This window comes from Trichosurus vulpecula, chromosome 4, assembly GCF_011100635.1.
Source record: "Trichosurus vulpecula isolate mTriVul1 chromosome 4, mTriVul1.pri, whole genome shotgun sequence".
Classification (NCBI taxonomy): domain Eukaryota; kingdom Metazoa; phylum Chordata; class Mammalia; order Diprotodontia; family Phalangeridae; genus Trichosurus; species Trichosurus vulpecula.
Genome location: NC_050576.1, coordinates 61,182,376 through 61,203,664, shown reverse-complemented (window position 1 = coordinate 61,203,664; position 21,289 = coordinate 61,182,376). Strand labels below are relative to the sequence as shown.

The 21,289-nt window shown below is 40.1% G+C and overlaps 1 protein-coding gene across 9 annotated transcripts in view; it reads right to left on the bottom strand.

Annotated features, from left to right (window-relative positions):
• Positions 1 to 21,204, bottom strand: part of DCAF6 (DDB1 and CUL4 associated factor 6) — a 176,142-nt gene extending 154,938 nt beyond the window's left edge. For 7 of the 9 annotated variants that reach the window (XM_036757204.1, XM_036757206.1, XM_036757205.1 and 4 more), the window contains exon 1: positions 20,736 to 21,091. In XM_036757204.1, the coding sequence (XP_036613099.1) occupies positions 20,736 to 20,832 (97 nt within the window). In that variant the 5' untranslated portion in view covers positions 20,833 to 21,091. Of the gene's footprint in view, positions 1 to 20,735 lie in introns of all 9 variants that reach the window. The other 2 variants (XM_036757209.1, XM_036757212.1) reach the window with 2 other exon arrangements.
• Between the last annotated feature and the right edge of the window lie 85 nt (positions 21,205 to 21,289).

The window sequence follows — 21,289 nt, the reverse complement described above, 5'->3', positions numbered from 1 at the left end:
TTCTCTATCCCCATACTAACTATCTATGGTTGGGTTCTTCCTTTGCTTACTCATTTTTATTTTTTGTTTTATTTTATTTTTAGCAGCTACTATTACTGTAATCAAATTGTAGTCCTGAGATATGGGGAATGATGCCCCAAACCTCAGGTCCTTCTTACTGTTATTTTCTGAGATCTGTCTTGGGGCCCAACCTTGAGCTTTCCTCTCCACTCCTAAGCCACTGCTAGGGCCCGCAGCCACACTATCCCACAAATGATCTTGCTCTCTGTGCTCCCTCCAGTGGCTGCAAACTACAGCTGTCCTCCCTGCCATGGAACTGAAATCAAGTACTCTGCTCTCCTGAAAGTGCCCACAGCCAACAGGGTCCCTGCCCCTCACTACTGCACTCACCAGATGTGTGCTAGCTTCTTCCTTCTCCCTGCAGCCACAGCCCAGGACACTTCTGGTCAGTACACAGCTGCTTGATGTTTCTCAACAGCAGAAGATCCTTCAATCTTTTTCTACTCAAACCTCAGACCTCCCTTACTGTCTGCAAAATCAAAGTTTCTAAGGCTGAGACTGCCTCTCAAAACAGCTGGCCCCAGAGCTTATTGTTTGCTGATTCTACAGAGTTGGCCTGGAGGCATTTGCACTTCACTCTGGCTGAACCTCAACCCTCAGGTCTTTCCTGGGGTCTTCTCAAATTGTCTTAGGAGGACAACTGTTTTACCTGTGTTTAATTCGGCTGCTCTGAGGCTATGCTCTGTCTTATTTTATGGAGGAAATTTAGAGAGGTGAAAGTTTTCTGACCTACTCTACCATCTTCCCAGAATCCTCTCTCATTCATCATTTCAATATGTTCATGTACCATTTCCCAACTGATAAGATACCTACTTTGTTTCCAGTTCTTTGCTATCAAAATATTGTTATAAGCATTTTAGTGTACTACGTATTAAGCCTTTATTTCTGCTTTTGATTTCCTTGGGATATTCACCACCTAGCAGTGGGATCTCTGGGTCAAAGGGAACAGATTTTTCAGTCACTTTAGTCACTTTGCACAGCTCCAAATTGTTTTCCAGATGGCTGCCCCCACCTACTTGATCTATTGTATAAATTTGAATTCTCCACCCCAAACTCTTGGTCATTTTGATTTGGGTTGAACCCTGAATGGCCGCTGGCTAATACATTCTCCATTTAAAACTTATACTCTGTGGTGTGTCTCATTCACTCTTGGTACAACAGCTTAAGAGCTCTCTCCTTTCCCAGACACCTGATTTATATTCTAGTTTTTTAGTGTGTGTGGTGTGAGCTTTCACATTCAGGTCACATATTCATTTTCAGCTTATGGTATCATATGGCCTAAGACAATGATCTGAACCAGATTTTTGCCAAACTGCTTGCCAGTTTTTATGTTCTTGGTTTATGTTACTGTCATTAAATTATTTCTGACTTTTCCTTGGCTAGTCTCCTCCATTATATTTCTATTTCTTGACAAGTACCAAATAATTTTTATGATTACTAACTTACAATATAAAGTGAAGTACCAGGGTGAAACAAATTCCCAGCCGAAGACAACTTGAAAGGTCAGCAGGAAAGGTCTGGTGCACCAGGGTGAGAAAGGAGTAAAGTCCAGCACAGGCTTATAGACCCAGCCCCAGCAAATTAGAAGCAGGCCTCTGGGTGACTGAATCACTGGCAGCAGTGGCAGTTTCCAGATCTCTCAGCCAACAGATGCCAAAGACAACTTAGAAAGTCAGCAGAAAAGATCTGTCGATCCTGGATGAGAATGGTGTGAAGTCCAGCTCAGGCTAAGCCAGCACAACTCCAGCCACAGCAAACCAGAATCAGGCCTTGGGAGTGACTAAACTAGTAGCAGCAGCTGACTCCAGAGCTCTCAGCCCACAGACAGCAAGGGGGTCAAATAACTGGTCAGAAGGAGATTACAGGGGCCTTTTTGCTAGTACTGAGGCAGGACTCTGTTACCTTGCCCATACTCAGATCTGGCTCACAGTCCTGGGTGGCAGGCCCAGGGCAAGGAGGAACACTAGCATAGCAAAGCTTGCTGCCACAATGGAAGGGGGGATGGTCCTCAGAGTTCCAGGGCAAAAAAGAGTGTTTATGTTCAGTCACAGATCAGAGCACAGTCCAGAAGAGTAGAAAACAGCTCTCCTTATTAGATCATAATGCCCTGCAGGAACTGAAAACTTACAGGTCCCTAGAAGTACCTCTGAAAACAGTTGCACAAAACCTCTAAAGCCTGGGACAATACACCCTCCACACTAGAAGCAGAGCCCTACATTAACAAAGAGTTAAAAGGTTAAGTAACAGGCTAGGAAAATGAGCAAACAACAGAAAAAATTCTGACCATAGAAAGTTACTATGATGACAAGAAAGACCAAAACACACTCAGAAGAAGACAACAAAGTAAAAATTCCTACATCCAAAGGCACCACGAAAAATATGAATTGGTCTCTGGCCATGGAAAAGTTCAAAAAGGACTTTAATAATCAAGTAAGAGAAGAAGAGGAAAAATTGGGAAGAGAAATGAGAGTGAAGCAAGAAAATCAAGAAAAATGAGTCAACAGCTTGGTAAAGGAGACACACACACACACACGCAATACTGAAGAAAATAACACCCTAAAAACCAGATTAGGCCAAATGGTAAAAGAGGTCCAAAAAGCTAATGAAGACAAGAATGCCTTAAAAAGCAGAATTGGCCAAATGGAAAAGGAGGTCCAAAAGCTCACTGAAGAAAATAATTCCTTAAAAATTAGAATGGAGCAAATGGAAGCTAACAACTTTATGAGAAATCAAGAAACAATAAAACAAAACCAAAAGAATAAAAAAATAGAAGACAATGTGACCTCTCATTGGAAAAATAACTGATCTAGAAAATAGATCCAGGACAGATCATCTAAAAATTACTGGACTTCCTCAAAGCCACTATCAAAAACAGAACCCAGACATGATCTTTCAAGAAATTATCAAGGAAAACTGTCCTGATATTCTAGAACCAGAGGGAAAAATAGAAATTGAAAGAATTTACTGATCACCTCCTGAAAGAGATCCCAAAATGAAAACTCCAAGGAATATTATAGTCAAATTCCAGAGTTCCCAGATCAAGGAGAAAATATTGCAAGCAGCCAGAAAGAAACAATTCAAGTATCATGGAGCCACAGTCAGGATAACACAAGATTTAGCAGCTTTTACATTAAAAGATCAGAGGGGCTTGATATATGATATTCTGGAAGGCAAAGGAGCTAGGATTACAATCAAGAATCACCTATCCAGCAAAACTGTATAATCCTTCAGGGGGGAAATGGATATTCAATGAGACAGAGGACTTTCAAGCATTCTTGAAAAGATCAGAGCTGAATAGAAAATTTGACTTTCAAATACAAGACTCAAGAAAAGCATAAAAAGGTAAACAGAAAAGAGAAAACAAAAGAGACTTAAATAAGGCTAAACTGTTTACATCTCTCCATGGGAAGATGATATTTGTAACTCATAAGAATTTTCTCATTATTAGGGTAGTTAAAAAGAGTATATATAGACAGAAGGCACCGGTGTCAGCTGAATATGAAGGGATGATATCTAAAAAATAAAATTAAGTGGTGAGACAGGAATGTACTGGGAGAAAGAAAAAGGGAGAGGTAAAACAGGGTAAATTTTATCTCACACAGAAGAGGCAAAAAAAAAGCTTTTACAGTGGAGGGGAAAAGTAGGGATGTACAGGAGAGTGAGTAAACCTTTGTATCAGGAGGGCAGAGTTTATAATCTCAAAGAGGATCATAAACATGTCTGAAAGGTTCGGAACCGCCGGATATAAGAAACTCTCAAAGTAGAAGGCAGAAGAATCAAAACATTTATTTAGGCTCCACAGTAACCAACCCATGAACCAAAAGCCCCATTTTGATATGTTGATCAAAATCTTCCAGGCCCAATAAGTACGCCTTGCAAGAGTAACCAGGAGGCTACAGAGAAGCATGATTGCGTAAAGCAAAATCATGCTTCCCCCTCGATGGTAATAAGATTACCCACTGGCCTGAAGTCTTTGTTCAGCTTCCTCCCGTAGATCAGCTCTGCTACTGGCAGCTCCTGCCTCAGCTGTGTCTGTGGCTGAAACTGACGTAACTGTCGTAACTGCCTCTGTAACTGCCTCTGGCTCCAACTGTCGCTGTAACTGTCGCTGTAATGGCCTGAAGTCTTTGTTCAGCTTTCTCCCGTAGGTTAGCTCTGCTACCGGCAGCTCCTGCTTCAGCTGTGTCTGTCGCTGTGGCTGTAACTGTCGTAACTGTCGTAACTGCCTCTGTAACTGTCGTTGTAACTGTCGCTGGCTCCAACCGGAAAAGGAAAAGAAAGAGGATCTTCAAGCTGTCCTCTCCCCTCTTATAGGGTTTTTGACATCATCAAGCTCCGCCCGAATGACCAGGGCCGATTGGTTCCTGAGTTGGCCCCTCCCCCTAGGGTAGAGGTTAACACCTCCCCTCAGCCAGCCCCATGACTCATCACACAGGAAGTTGTCTGCTTCCCGGCATGCTCCCCGGGCCTCCTGCCCCGGAAGAGCAAGCCACAGTGTCCAGGGAAGCTCAATGAGGTAAGCTGAGTCATTCAAAGAAAACAAAGGCCATTCTGGCTACAACCTTACTCTCATCAGAATTGGCTCAAAGTGGGAATAACATACACATTCAATTGAGTATAGAAATCTATCTTACCCTACAGGAAAGAGGGGAAGGACACAAGAGAAGGGGGGAGTGATTGAAGGGAGGGTAGATTAGGGGAGGGTGTAGTCAGAAGCAAAAATACTTTTGAAGAGGGACAGTGTGAAAGGAGAGAGAGAATAGAATGGGGGTGGGGAGGATAGATTGGAAGGAAATACAGTTAGCAATAGTAACTGTGAAAAAAATTTTGAAGCAGGCTTCTCTGATAAAGGCCTCATTTCTCAAGCGTATAGAGAACTGAGTCAAATTTATGAAAGTAAGAGCCATTCTCCAATTGATAAATGATCAAAAGATATGATAGTGTTAATTATTGCATCTAAAATTATCTATAGCCATATGAAAAATACTCTAACTCACTGATGACTAGAGAAATGCAAATTAAAATAATTCTGAGGTACTACCTCATACCTATTAGATTGGCTAATAGGAAAGAAAAGGAATATGACAAATGTTGAAGGAGTTGCGGGAAAAATGCGATATTAATGCAATGTTGATGGAGTTGTAAACTGATTCAACCATTCTGTAGAGCAATTTGGAACTATGCCCAAAGGGCTATAAAACCACACATACCCTATAACAAAAAAAAAGGAAAGGGACCTACATAGACAAAAATATTTATAGTAGGCTCTTTTCTGGTGGCAAAGAATTAGAAACTGAGGGGATGCCCATCAACTGAGGAATGGCTGAATAGCTTGTGGTATGTAATTATGAGGGAATATTATTGAACTATAAGAAGTGATGAGCAGGATGCTCTCGGAAAAACCTGAGAAGACTTGCATGGGCTGATGCAAAGTGAAATGTACTGTGTACAAAGTAACAGTAATATTCTAAGATGATCAGCTATGAATGACTTAACTATTTTCAGCAATATAACAATCCAAGACAAATCTGAAGGACTTATGATGAAAAATGCTATCCATCCCCAGAGAAAGAACTGATGGTGTCTGAATACAGATTGAAGCATACTTTTTTAAAACTTTTTTTCTTGAGTTTTTTTTGTCTATGTTTTCTTTCACAGCATGACTACTATGGATATGTTTTGTATGACTACATGCAATTAGACTATATCTAATTGCTTGCCTTCTCAGTGAAGAGGGGTGGGAAACAAGGAAGGGAGAGAATTTGGAACTCAGAAGTTTTAAAAACAAATGCTAAAAACAAATGTAACTGGGGAAAAATAAGATAATAAATTTTAAAAAAAATTCAATTAAAAAAATATAATGAAGTACAATTCCCTCTTTATTGCTTTTTTTCATTATTTTCTCATCAGATTTTAGATTTTTTTATTCCTCCAAATGAATTATTATTTTGTCTAATAGAGTTAGTTTGTTATAAAGTACCTCCCCTTTTGGTAGTTTGATTAGCATGGCACTAAATCTGTAAAATAATTTAGGAAGTGTGATTATTTTTGATATATTGGCATGGCCTAAGCATCAGAAATTGACATTCCTCTAACAGATTTTTTTATTCCTCCAAATGAATTATTATTTTGTCTAATAGAGTTAGTTTGTTATAAAGTACCTCCCCTTTTGGTAGTTTGATTAGCATGGCACTAAATCTGTAAAATAATTTAGGAAGTGTGATTATTTTTGATATATTGGCACGGCCTAAGCATCAGAAATTGACATTCCTCTAATTATTTAAATTGTGCCTTGGACTAATTCCCAGATGTTCTATGCATTATGTAGTTATCCTAGAACTTCCCTTTCTATCTCTTTGTGGATTTTATTCTTGCTCTGTAGAAATGCTGTTGATTTTTGTAGATTTATTTTTGCCTTCTGTTAGTTTCCTAACATTACTTTCACAATTCATTCCTTCAATCTAATTCTCTGCAATTTTCTAAGTATTAATTTTATCTCTAGAATATCAATGTTTATTATACCTTAAATTTCTTTTCTTTCATATTATCATCACTAGCATTTCTATACCTATGTTAAGTAACAGTAGAGTTATTCTTGCATTATCCCTTATTTACTGAACAAAATTCTGTATCCTCTTAAAGGTACCAGGGCCAACTCAAGTCTGTGAACTTAATTATCAATGTGATGTCAGCAATACTAATTGCTACTCCAATTCCAAAGGTGAGACTTTGAATCACTGCCAGAACAAAAGGCCACATCAAAGGCACCAAGGACCAAGGTCAAGAAGACATAAGGAAAAAAAAAAAAAGCATACTATTCCCGGCGCAAGCCTAGACACATATACTATGGTAAACTTAAATTTCTTTAAACAGTTTTTTGCTGTTTCAATACAACTTTATTTCTACTATCTTTATTATTTACTGAGAATATTATACCCAGTTTCTTACTATGTGTCCTTTAACAAATACTATACTTATCAAGTGTGTGACTTGGTAGGAGAGCCCTTTGTTTTACTTTTTTAAAAACTAAGTACAATCTCCTTTAAATAAAATTTTAACACACATTTATCTTTATGATTTAATAATAATCTTATATTTTGTTTAATTTGTATGTTTTCAAATTTTACATACCAAGTTTTTGGCAGTCCGAATTTTAGCAGCAGTTTTTGTTTCTTTTTTAATGTAATCTTCAATAACTGAATTTAAATATTATTAAAAATCATTCCTATAAGTTGTAGTCATAGCAAAATATTATCAATAGCCCAAATAGTATTATCTAGTCCTGTTAATATTTTGTTCATTGAAGTATAATATCATTTGGGTTATTTATAACATCATCAGACAATGTGACAAACTGAATAGGAATTAGCTGTCTCTCCTTGAATGAACACCAGTACCTAGCATAGTACATGGCATGTAGCAGTTTCTTAATAAATACTTAGTGAATGATTGATGGGTGGTATAGGAAGGGGTGGCATGACAGTGATGATGTACAAGGCACTCTTATTGATAAATTATGCCAGAGCTTGGTATTTTTAGTTTTTATTCTGGTAATCTTATCTGTGACCCCTGCTAATATGAATTTGCTTCCTAAAATTGTTTTTTTTTTTACAAAATATCAATGAGGTCTGTAATTGTATTCTGATTGGCTCTGCCATGTCCTCTAGCCTACTGTGGTAACAGGTAGGGATCAACTTTGGAATAAGGAGTAGGGAGCCACAAGCATCCCTTTTTATCCTTACCAAACTATAATTTAATGAATTTGCTGAGAGTTCATTTTTACCAATGCCAGCAGAAGTCCCGAAGCTCTTTGCTTGGCCCTGTCACCTTTGGTTTGCAGGAAAAGTCTTCAATCTTAATTGCCTAAACATATAGTTCTCAAAATGGACAACTGAATACAGTAATATGCATCGTTATTTTATATGTATTTTATTCTTTTCAAAGAAAACATAAGGGAATAGCTCATATTTAGGCATCTGCTCATATCTGGACCAATTTACCTATTATAGCAACTGAACTATTTGTGGTCTTAGGAAAAATCGCTTGCCTAAATGGGCTTTCAGACCCATTAAGATTGCTGGCTCTCATGTTAGGCAAGTAGGATAAACAAACTAGTGGACAAGAGTTATATTCAAATTGTATCTGCTTTTCTCTGAAGTTTTCATGGCCCAAAGTGAATGTGTACACGTTGTAGCCAGAATGGACTTTGTTTTCTTTGAATGACTCAGCTCGCCTCGTTGAGCTTCCCTGGACGCTGGGGCTTGCTCTTCCGGGGCAGGACCAGAGCTTCCTGTGTGATGAGTCATGGCGCTGGCTGAGGGGAGGTGTGTTAACGTGGTCTACGCTGGGGGAGGGGCCAAGTCAAGAACCAATCGGCCCTGGTCGTTCAGGCGGTGCTTGATGATGTCAAAAACTCTATAAGAGGGGAGAGGACAGCTTGAAGATCCTCCTTTCCTTTTCCGGTTGGAGCCAGAGACGCCTACAGCCGAAGCTGAGCTGCCGGTAGCAGAGCTGACTGGAGGCTAGTGGGTAATCTTCTTACCGTAGAGGGGAAGCATGTATACGATTTTGCCTTATACCATCTCGCTTCTCTGTGGCCTCCTGGTAACCCTTGTGAGGCGGACTTATTGGGCCTGGAAGCTTTTGATGAAAATATCGCTGGTTTGTGGGATTGTTACTGTGGAGTGTAAATACATGCTTTAGTTCTCCTGCCTAGAGAATTCCTTATATCCTGCAGTTCCGGACCTTTTAGGCACATATGAGATTCTCTTTGAAATCATAAATTCTGCCTTCCTAATATACACGTATACATACACATACACACATACATAAACCATACAAACCCCCATCTTCATTGTTTGTTAGCCGTGAAACTGACCTTAAATGCTGTCCCATGTTACCCTAAATCACTGGTTCTCAAACTTTTGGGTGTCAGGACCCTTTTACACTCTTAAAAATTATTTAGGGACTCCCCAAAGAGTTTTTGTTTCTGTGGATTATATCTATCGTTGTTTACTTTTAGTAATGAAAATGTTTTAGTATCATGAAAGTAGTTTTGAGCTCCAAGATCCCACTAAAAGAGTCTTGGAAAAAACCCAGGAAGCTATACTGGCCATAGTTATAAAAGAGATATTTTGGGTTTAGAGCCTCATGTTCTATCACTCTTTAATTCTGTACTCTGTTATCAGTGTGCCTTTAAAAACAACTTATTGCCCTTGTTTGGGTACCAGAAAAGTTTTGTAGTTTTAAAAAAATCTAAACCCTAGATAAATTAAAAGGAAGAAAGCAGGTATCTTTTCTGAGGCTAGCACTAGAATCATTAGTAGAAAAAAGGGGGTTGCCACACCCAAAATCTCTGAGGTACAGACCTAACAGAGATCATGTAAGAAGAAAAACCTCAGGTAGGACTGAGGCTGTTTCTTAATTTTTGAACTGCAGTACAGTCTGGAATGTGTTTATTCTGGAATTTGAACATAAACTGATCTCATAGCCTTCTGATTAAAAATCACCAACTTTTGTTTAAAAACCAGATTAAGTTGTTAAAATTACATTCTGATTTCATGAGCACTATATTAGCACATAGGGAGGAAAATGTGTTAATCCAACCAGAAAAGGTTGCCTACAGAGACTTTTTTAATTTACATTAACATTTTTATGTTATTGATGCTCATTTCCCTTCCTATGTCACTGTTACTTCTCAATGACTCCATCTCCCACTCCACAAAGAAAGTCCTCACTCGGAACAAACAAGCAATTAAGCAAAACACATTAAAATATTGCTCATGTTCAGAAATGCACGGACATATTACATTAGGGAATCTACTGTCTCTCTACCAAGAAGGGAGCATGCTTCACTATTGTTCCTCTGAAGATAATGTTGGTCACTGCATCATCAGTGTTCTATTCTTTACTAAAAGCAACCTATGTTTGATAGGTTCCAGGTCCAAAATGAGTACAAAAGTATACTGGGATCCAAATCAATCAAGCAGTATTGACTGCACTGAAAGGGTGCCCAGACCTCAAATTCCAAATTCTGACAGGATCCATGATTTTGCAGTTGTAGAGAACTGCTAGAAAACTACTGGAAACTTCCTCTACCTTCTCCTCAATATATTGTTTTAACGAGTAGCCTAAGGTGCTGAGCAGTTAAGAGATTATTAGACCATGGTCCAGTAGTTTTGACTTCACTAGCGCCAATTCTCTATCCACTATCCCACGATGTCTTTCATTTTTTTTTTTTTTGGTTTTTTGGCAGGGCAATTGGGGTTAAGTGACTTGTCCAAGGTCACACAACTAGTACAAGTGTCAAGTGTCTGAGGACAAATTTGAACTCAGGTCCTTCTGACTCCAGGGCCAGTGCTCTACTCACTGTGCCACCTAGCTGCCCCCACAATGTCTTTCATTTAAGTCTAAATTATATTAAAGATCTACTCTCTGCTTAGAGGCAGCATAGATAGAGTAACAGTGCTTCAAGTTCAAATCTCACTGGACACTCACCAGCTGTGTGACCACTGGTAACCATTCTGCACTTCAGTTTCCTCATCTGCAAAACCTTAGAATTTCTTGTAATTTTAAAAATGCAACAAGGATTGTAGCACCATATAATATAGAGAAGTTTATAGAGATTTAAAGTGGTATTGCTGCTTAGCACCTAGTCAAAAGCATTCACTAACAAAGTGGCTATTCTTTGACTAACAACTCAGAATTAGGACAAGGGGATGACAAGAATCTCCTTAAGACAGATCAAGACTGTTGAAGTCATACTGCACACCTGTCACTCTCTCTTCACAGACCTGGAGAGCTCTGTGGTAAGACTTTATGAATAGAATGTTCACTGAGCCTTATCCATTATAAGTGGGCATTGGTAATGATTTAACAAGGGTCCCTAGAATGAACACAATGACTAAGGGGCTAAGGTCACTGTATTCTGTAATCAGCTGGTAGTATCAAACTTAATAGAAACAGAAAAGATGAATCGGGCATCTAATTAATACTATTTAACATGTGAATTTGATTTTCTCCCACTTAAACATTCCTGAAACACTATCAAAAGCTCATTTTGGACTACTAATGACCATTTAGTCAGGATCTAATTAACATCAGCAATAGATTAAACTAAATTTGTTTGACTAAAAAATACTAGCCTTATTCTGCTTTCACCAAAAATACACCAAATATGTTCTGAAGAAAAAATTACTAATTATAGGTTTCTTTATAAATACTGGTCACTATCTGAAATAAAATTAAAGATGCTTATATTTTAACAGAGTCTCAAAAAACACAACTTTATTACTAGAGTCTTTACATCATTTGATAGACACTGCATGTATCAAAATTTTTGTTGAATTTTAATCCCATTAATCAAGAATTTTCAAAGCACAAACATCAGGGGAAAAACAATCTAGTACCAATTCCAAGCTGGATTGTAACTCTACTCAACCATCTTATAATCATGATATCTATCTCCCCAGAACCAGTCACAGTACCTGGCACTTTGCTTTTGTTTGGGATCTAGATCTCGGTAAAAGAAACTCTTTAGGCAGTTAATAAATAATGAATGGTGGTAAAGTCCATTAGTACAACTAAAAAAAAAACTCAGGGCATTTTATTAAGGATGGATCAAGAGCATCATTTTCCTATACAAAAGACAAGAAAAATCATTACTGTTGGTGACAATATTCTTTTCATTCCCTATTCACCTTTCTTCTATGCTGCTGAAAAAAAAAAGACTCCTCTGAGAGGCTCTTTCTCTTAACTCAGTAGCGTACCATGGGATCCCAAAAGTATTAGATTATCACAATTTCTAAAAACCTATTCATCTTTCTTCATTTTACCAGTTATCTTCTTCAAGAAAAGTTAAGTACAACTCAATCACTAAAAAGAATTTCCCAACAAAGTATTAACATAAAAGAATTATTTTGTTGAAAGCACCCTCCTTTTCCCAAGAATGTGCATGACTTCCCAAAGATGTGCCTGGACTTTTAACCTGGTTATTAATGAATGTTTTTATGGTTCCCTATATACAGGCTATGTTTATAAAGTTAAGAAGACTGATTCCCTAAGTCACTACAATATTCCCTGGTGACACTGTATAGCTATAATCTGAGAGTTAAAATTTAAATGACCAAAGTGCAATGAAAAACACTTAGTAGGCTCAAGGATGACACAGAATGCTATAAAATGCCTTGCATGCTAGAAGTGACTTAATGCTGGAAGAGTCACGCAGGAAGAATAAGAAACAGATAGAGAGCACAAGTGATATTCTGGTACCCTGGTGACAATAAAAAATAAAGAGGAATGCCTCCAGCATATTGGAGAGAACCTTTATGAAGGATGTGTAAGCAAAACACAGCAATGAATCAGAAGAAGACTGTGTGAGAAAATGTAGAGGGTTATATGATAGGTGTTAGTGTTGGGAGTACCCACATAAATGAAATCAGGGATCATTAAGAAGTATTTAACTTAGTAACTATGATCAAAATTTGGTACATTAATTATACTCATTGGTCCCCAATCAGACAAAAACAGTATTTTAATTGGGAAAAAAACTGTTCAGAACAATAAAGTCTGAAATGTAAACTTCAGATAATATAAGCAATTATGCTAATTATTTTCCAATTTTCAATGTCTAATTGTGTTCAATGTATATACATGCACCGTTATATTTTTCAAAAAGCAACTACTGGACCATATCAATAGAGAAAAAAAGCCATTATTTCTTAATAACTTTTACATGTCAAAGGGATCTTTCTTGCCTAAGGCAACTGCTAGGTAAACTGACTGCTACTACTAAAGTTATTTCTTCCAACATTAGGAAAAAAAAATGATGTAGTCACGAAAGCCAGAAGTAGAGCCCGAAGAGTTACAAAGGTGGAGCTGGCCTCCTTGGCCTTCTACAACCAACAACACCATTCTATTTCTTTCCTCATTTCAACTCACAAACTTCCTTAAAAAATAACCCATATTCAATGCCTTCACTTCTACCCACCCACCCCACTCCTCCATCTCTGGCAATCCAGCTTCCATTCCCACCATAAGACCATAGATACAAAGCTACAAGAGGTTAACTGGCCTAATCCCCTCATTTCTCACATAAGAAAACTGACACCCAGAACCAGTGTCTTACCCAAGGTCACATACAGAAGTGCCACAGCCAGTCAAACCCACACGTCCTCCAAAGATCTGATATCTCACAATTAACGACAATAAGCTGGGTACCCCTCCCATCCTACATCAAAAAATTTTGAGGGCATTCACCTAGACTTCTCTTTTCCTTCCTTCTCATCATTCAGTCATCTTCCCCCATTATTTCCTTTCTCCTCGCCAAAGCCAACCACTCAACACACATCCTTTGATCTTATCCCTTTGAAACATTATACTAGCATATTAATAACTAATTATTAATTTGTGATCCACACTTTTCCTTTTATTTATGTTAAGGCCCAACTCTTGAAAAGGTCAGTCGGTGTTTGAAGGGCATAGCTAAGTGATGAGACTGCTTTGGGGGCCAACTTTTTACCACCACCCTCTCACTCGGTCACCTAGGCTCAAAACTTCATTGGTATCTCTGACTCCTCACTGGCACTGACTCTGCAATATCCAAACTGTTGCCAAATCTGGCCATTTCTACCTTCATAACATTGCTCATATAAATCCCCTCCCAGCTATGCTCCTGACTTTCTGGACTTTGCTACCATGCTATATAGCTGCCATTATTACCCTGGACCTTCCTTCCGTGCCTGAGGCCTTCTCACCCTAGATTACCCAGTCATGCTTGCCTTCAATTCATGAGATCTTTCAGGGGTCTCCATTTTGGGGAGGGGCTTAGGCTAACTAAGCTTCATAACTCTCCTGACTCTACTTCTAACTTTTGGGACGACATAAAAACCCCAGCACACAGTATTTTCTCACTCCCCCCTTTTCAGCTCTCTTGTGTGCTGTTTTCCACCATTAGAATGTAAGCTCCTTGAGGGTAAAGACACACACTCGCTCTCACTCTCTCCCTCATACAGACTCTCAAGAGTGTGAAAATGTTGCCACTCTTCTCACTATATTTCTTGTTTGGGAAAATAAGTTTTTTGTGGTTTTTTATATTAACATATAACAGGTCTATTACTGTTATTTTTCAAATTAATAAATTCTTGAAAACTTATGTTTTAATTTCCAATATGTAAATGTCAATAGCTACAACTGACACAAACAAAAGAAATAAAACCCCCCTCATTGGGGTCCTCAGTTTTTAAGAGTATAAAGGGGTCCTCAAAAAATTTTAAGTGCGTAAAGGGCTTGAGACCAAAGAGTTTCAGAACCACTGAGCTAGATCAGGTATCCCAAGAATATTATAGATAAAACTGAAAGCATAACAATTTGCCAAAGACCAGAATAGATTTGGTAGTAATTCTATATAGACCTATTTTCGTCATTCATGACCAAAGAATGATCAAATCTGTATCATACACAACATTAATGTATTAAGCACCTACTATGCACATGTCCCTAGTGATGCCTGACTGTAGTAGGGGACATAAAGGCAGAAATGAAAGCTAGTAGCTATTTTCAAGGAGTTTATAGCTGGATGTAATAAATGAGCAAAAAGATAATACTCGTTAGGGTAATTAGAAAAGGCCACGTGAGATAGTACATAAGCTGAGCCTTGAACAAAGTTAGAGTCTAAGGTCACATACGTAATTGGCAGAACCAACAGAACCCACATGCCCTCTCACTGAAAACCCAGCACCTCTCCATCACAACACACCAATAACCAAGAGGTTTTATTTTACTGTGACTGATGTTATGTACAGCTAAAGTTTAAAATGTCACTGACATAAAAAAAGCTCTATGATTCATCCACATGGCTGCTGTATCTCATATACCTGTATCTGCAGCACATTCTAATTTACTTCTTATGGATCCAGATTACACTGAGTTAATTTTCTTTGCTCTAAGCTCAATCAGCTGGCAGGCTGTCTAGACCTACAACTGAGAGAAATGATGTTTGTAGAAGGGCAGAGAGCAAGCCTATGGATGTGAAACCTAAATAAGCCATGTCAGCAGTTCTAAGTGTGGTCTTGGTCTGTCCACAAGACTCTTTTAGGGTATCTAAGAGGTCAAAACTATTACTAGTATGTTGCCTTAATTACTCCTTCCTTTTACAATTATATATCTGTGTGAAGTTGGGTTTTCTTCATATACTTCAACACAATGAATGCAGAAGCTGATAGGAGAATTAAAGGGGTAAAGAAAGGGCCAAAATGACTCCTCATAATGTGGGGGAATCTGGGTGGTGAGGGCCTTCCTCTGTAGCTAGGAGGATGAGAATGACAGTTTTAGTTTCCCCAAACTAAACAAAAAAGGATTTGAGGGAGTCGAGTTGAAACTTTACTTAAAAACTCACTCAGTACATAATTATCCTCTGGCTCTTCATTTCTCTCATCCTTTTGGGTTTTCCATTCATCAACAACTTTTACTGCCACCATGCTTTGGCTACTATTCTATTATCTTGTGATTATATATGCACCAGCTAGGCTCTATTTGAGAGGTACCAGAGCACAGAAAGTGCCATAACACATTCCTTTTGCCCCAGACCGTCCCCTCTCTTCTCAATTTTCCTGTTTCTGTCCTAAACAATACCAGTCACTGAAGCTTTACAACCTCAGTGTCATGCTCAACTCCACTCTCACTAATTCTACACAGTAGATGTGTTTTCGATTCTATCATTTTTACAACTTCTCTCATCTATGTCACTTCTTCCCCACTAACATGGCCACAATCCTAGTATAAGCCCTCATCATCTCACAAATGGACCTGCCTCCAGTCTCTCTATAGTGCAACCTCCACTCATCGAACAGTGATCTTCCTAAAGCACAGTTCTGACTCAGCATGTTACCCCTCTACTCAATAAACTCCATTGGCTCCCTATGTTCTCCAGGATCAAATATAAAATCCTCTGTTATTTATTACCCTTCACATTTTGAACATTTCCTTCTTTTTCAGTCTCCTTATGCTTGACTCTCTTCCACACACTACCATAAACTGCTCTCTACTTCCCAACCAGAGTCCTTTTGCACTGTGGGGGTAAGCAGACCAGCAAAGTCCTGCTGTAGAAGGTAAGGCTTGATCCGAGTGTTGAAGGAAGTCAGGAAAGCCAGGAGGCGGAGATGAGCAGTGAGCATTGTGTATAGTGTATTCAAGAAGGATTAGTACCTCTGGTGTGAGGCTTACTAAGGCCTTTTCAGGGCTGCTCAATCACATCTGATTTCCACCCGTGGAAACTCTCACCTGTGGCTCCAAAAAGCTGTAGCATGGGCAGCAGTCACACCCCAATAAAACCACCTGAGCAGACAGGCTGAACCACATTGATGATAACCGACAGACATCTTGTATGTACTTATCAGTGAACATGAAGTGTTTCAAGGAAGGAGAAGCAGGCGGGGCAAGTGTATCTGGATCGTAACACCATGAAACCAAGTGAGGCTGGAAGTAAAAGCAGTAGTAGTCTCATGTTACAGATAAAAAAGGTGAGGGGCTTTATGAGGGTAATTTGTCCATTATCCCATCACTAAGTAACTATCTAAAGGAAAGAGAAAGAGTCAAACTCCAGTGTCTTGACCAAGTCCAGTTTGAAATTTATTATCCTATGGGCTATCTTTCACTATTCTGTGTATTTATCTTTTATTGCCCCATACTTAGTTCAGTAACTTGTATATCCATGAAGATCTATTACTTTAGGGTGGGTGCTTCCAATATAGATCACAACTCCTCTGACTTGACCAGCAGTCTCCTAGCTCTGTCTTTGCTTACCTTTTCTCTGTAGAACGTTATTTGCATGCATTATTGGCTGGTTCTTTCTTCATGTGCTGAATTTCTATCCAGCTATCCCAGCTGAAATGTCATGTCCTTCCTGAATGCTCTAGGTAGTTGTTTGCCTCTGTTACCCTTCAATCTACATTCTGTTGTCAGTCTAATTCATTTCTAGTTGAATATGTGTCTTACCCACCAACCAGAGTATAAACCCCACAAGAGCAGAAACTGTATTTTAGATAAACATCCCATCTCCTGTTTTGTCTAGTATGTGCTCAACAAATAACAGGTTTAATAAATGTCTGAATTGAATTATTTTAAGCATCTTTTAAGAAGCTAAACAAGGTCTATCACTTCACAGAAATACCATGGGTGAGAAAGGAAAAAATTTTCAACTATTGTAATTATATCTATTCAGTTTAGTAAACATTTATCAAGTGCTTACTGTGTTGAAGGCACTTGCTAATTTAAGGTTTCAAAAAAGTATAGTTCCTGCCTAAGGTAGCTAACAGGCAAGGTGGGTTGGGGGAAAGGTTATTGGGGATAGAAACATACAAATAACTCATACATAGTAAGCATATTAGAGAAATGCACCATGATGCTCTATGTACAGTCTGAAGGAGTAAAAGTCATTAACAACTGGGAGGACTGGAGGAGGTAGTATTTAAGCCAGCCTTTTAAAAACGAGTAGGAATTCAGTAAGCAAAGGAGAAAAGATATTCCATAGGGAAAGGGGTGAGCAAAGGCACAAAGAGGAAAATGAAGGGTGTTTTGAAGTAATAAGCAGTTCAGTTTGGCTTAGCTCCTAGAGAACATGAAAGTGACAGAGATAAGGCTGGAAAGGCAAGGTGGTGCCAGATTACAGATGGCATTGAATGCTAGGCAAAGGAATTTGAACTTTACTCAATAAGCAAAATATTCTTGAGCAGAGCAATGAATGACATGACCAGCTTTTTGTAGAAGGAACTGTCTGGCAGTGGTACACAGAGTCATATAGAAAGGAGAGGGAATGCAAGAAGAAAACTCATTGGGAGGATTAGTAACAATGGAAATAAATGAATGAATGAAAAAGTATTTATTTAATAATGAAGTGTGGATGTGAGAGATGTAGAGGTAAAAGTAATAGGACCTCATAACTGGCTACTTATAAGAAGTGAGGGAAAGAACACAAAGATTTCAAACATGGCAGGCTGGATAATTGGTGACAGGATTAGCACAGATTTTAAGAAGAAAGAAAGATAAGCTTGGTTTAACATGTTTAGTCAGTGGAATATCCTGGTAGAGGTGCCCCGTAAGCAGTAAGATGTCGGTCTGGTAGCTCCGGAAAGGAGCAATGCAAAACTGCAAGATTCAGTAGTTGTCTGCACAAGGGTGATAGCTGAACAGACACACTAGTAAATAAAGAGACCTTTGGGTAACATGCACAGCTCAAAGAGTTAAAAGAGAATGAAAACTCAGATGAAGAACTACTTAAAGAGCTTTCTATAACTAGAGCCATACAGTGCTTCTGAAGCCAACAAACAAGTAAGAAGAGATGGTAAAAACGGTACTGTTACTTACCTTATTAAAATTAAAATATTCGGCAGCTAGACAATCACCACCATATAGCATGAACAATGTCAATAAATTGATAATGGCCAATGTTTTAAACGGTGAATGTTGCCATAGCTTCCCAGAGTATAAGAACATATCTTTCCAACAGCCCAATGAAACCGTTCAGTCAGCAGCCATGGGTCTGTGTTGTCCTTAAGTCTTCAGACCCCATCAATCAGAAGCTGAATATGTCTCTAGAGACAGGAGAACTGGAATGCTGGATGACAGCCTAAGAATCTCAGCTAAAGGCAGTAGGAGAATACATCAGCCCAAGCACCCAATCTTAGACTGCACAAATGGTGTCGTTATAACTATAGCTTTCCAACTCATAGTATGTAATAACATGAGAGTGACAATATATATATTTTTGAGTCCCAAATAAATGCTCTGAAAATTTGAAGGAGAGTGAGTGTGAGCATTACTTTTAGTTAACAGGTACAGAGGAAGAAGCAGTTAACTCTGGAGCCAGAGGAAAGGGCTCAGGTTCAAATCCCACTTCAGATCATTACTATCCCTATTGTGACCATAAGCAGTCACTTAACCTACTTATGGTTTCCTTACATCAGTAAAATGAGAAGAGTTGGCTAGGGGGTCTCTTCCCTCTCTTCCAGCTCTAGATCTATGATCCTACAATCCTAAGATACTAGGTTAGCAAACCGATGCACTAACGTGATTACTTGTATTTAAAAATAATTGTCTTTAACAAATTTCATCTTGTCAACATAGACCACTATTCTAAAGCTATAGTATTTAGACTTTTAAAAAAGAGTTGTTAGTTTATTGAGTATGAAACCATTTTGCAAACAAAAGTTCTAGTTAGCTAATGAATGTGTAAACTGAAGACTATTTTTACCTAATTTATAAAATTAAAAGTTTATAACACACTTGGGCATCAGTTCACTCTTCTGAAAATGAAATTGGACTAGAGCATCTCTAAGTCATTTCCAAACATTCTGAGACTATATAAAAAAATAATCAAAGTGTTTCTTTTAAAGTATCCTACAACTCAAATTGCCTTTTTTTCTCTTCCCTTTTCTCCCCCTTTTATAATCCAGGGAAACAAAACCAGAAATAATTATAAAAGCTTATTGGAAAACATATATGTATATATAACATACAGACATATATAAAACACTAAACAAATCAAATATGTATAAGTATAAAGTTGAAAACAAATTTTGTTAAGCTGAATTTAAAGTTGGTTTCTACATTATACTTATTTAGGTCAACAGCTTCAGTAACTGAACATTAACTTAAGAGCACCAAAATAAGTACTTTTAAAAATTATTATTTTACTCAAACAATTAACCCTAGCCACTAGAATAATCTCTGGCTCTTCGGTTCTACTAACCCAAACATGTTTACTTCGAAGTTCAGGCCAATATGTCAATAACCTGTAACTCAGCTGGCAAGGGCAGAGATGCAGGCAAAGAACTTTATTATAAATAGCATTGTTTGGCTTATCATACTTTCGAAAGATACTGTAATTCCTCCGTAGAGATAACACAGCAGGAGAAGACGACTCAGACCTAATGCCTAAACTTGGAAGGAGCTGTACGTATCCTTAAGGTCCTCCTCAACAGTTGAACAAAACACGAGGCCTGAGCAGCCCAGAGAACACCAGGACCCAGGGGCCGCCCACGGAGGGAGGGGGCGGGGAGGGGGGCAGCCAGAGCTATTTAAGGCTGCTCCGAACCCCCTTAACGCGAAGTGCTCGATTTCAAGGGTTTCACCAAGAGGGCAGAAAAGGGGCTGGCCCAGCCGACACCGACTTAAAGCTGTCAAAATGACAAGAGACGCGGCGTGCCCGGAGAGGGAGGGGGCCGACTTCAGCTGTCACTTTCGGATTGGGCTTTTCGCCTCCCGGGAGTTGAAGCCGACCCCGTCCCGTCCCGAGGACGCCCCCGAGGGCGGGCTCGGTTCCGGGTCTGGGCAAGGCGGTGGGGGCGTGAATAAAAACTGTGGCTGGTTCGGCGGGCGGGTGGCGGGGAGGAGGAGAAAAGAGCCAACTTTTCCACCCAATCCGGCGGCTCGCTCTGGCTTGGGGGGGGGGCGGCGCATGCAGCCGCGCAGAGGGACCCCCCCCCAGGACCCCACCTCGCCCGCCCCCCGCTCATCTGGAGGGGACCGAGGCTGCAGGGCGGGGGCGCTCCACGACCCGCGGGACCCCCTGGCGTCCTCAGACCAACAGCCTGGGCTGGCGGCCGCCCCCTCCCCCACACGCCGCCACCGCCCCCCGGTCGGAGCCGCCCCGGAGCCCCCTCCCCGGGCCTCCCACTCACCTAGGTAGCGGCTCCGCAGGCGGGACGGGTCCTCCAGCCCCAGGGACCGCTTCCTCACGTCCCACAGCAGGTGTGGGCAGCGGCCACCCCGAGACATGGCGCGGAGGGAGGCGGGGAGACCCCGGGGTGGGGGGAGGGGTGGAGGAAGGGGAGGGGGAAAGAAGAGAGGGAGGCCAGGGACGGGGGTGAGGGGGAGAGGGCGGGAGGAGGGGGCGTGCACGCGGAGGCTCCGCTCCGAGGCGCGCGCGCCGAGTCTGGCTACCGTGCCCTGGCTCCCTCCGACACGACGCCCGGGCTATGTATCGCTCGGAGACGGTCTCATGCTCTCTCCCACAGCGCCGCCGCTGTCTCCTCCCTCAGCCCCCTTAAAGGAGGAGGAGGAGAAGGAGGAGGGGAAGGCGGGCGGCTCCACCTCCTCCTCCGCCCCCTCTGACACGTTTCCCCACCCAGACCTTCTCGCGAGATGACTACTACCCCGCCCGAGCGATAGGGGTCAGAGCTCCTCGCACTCAGCATCTCCCGCTTCACGGCCGCTCTAGCTCAATCCTGGATCT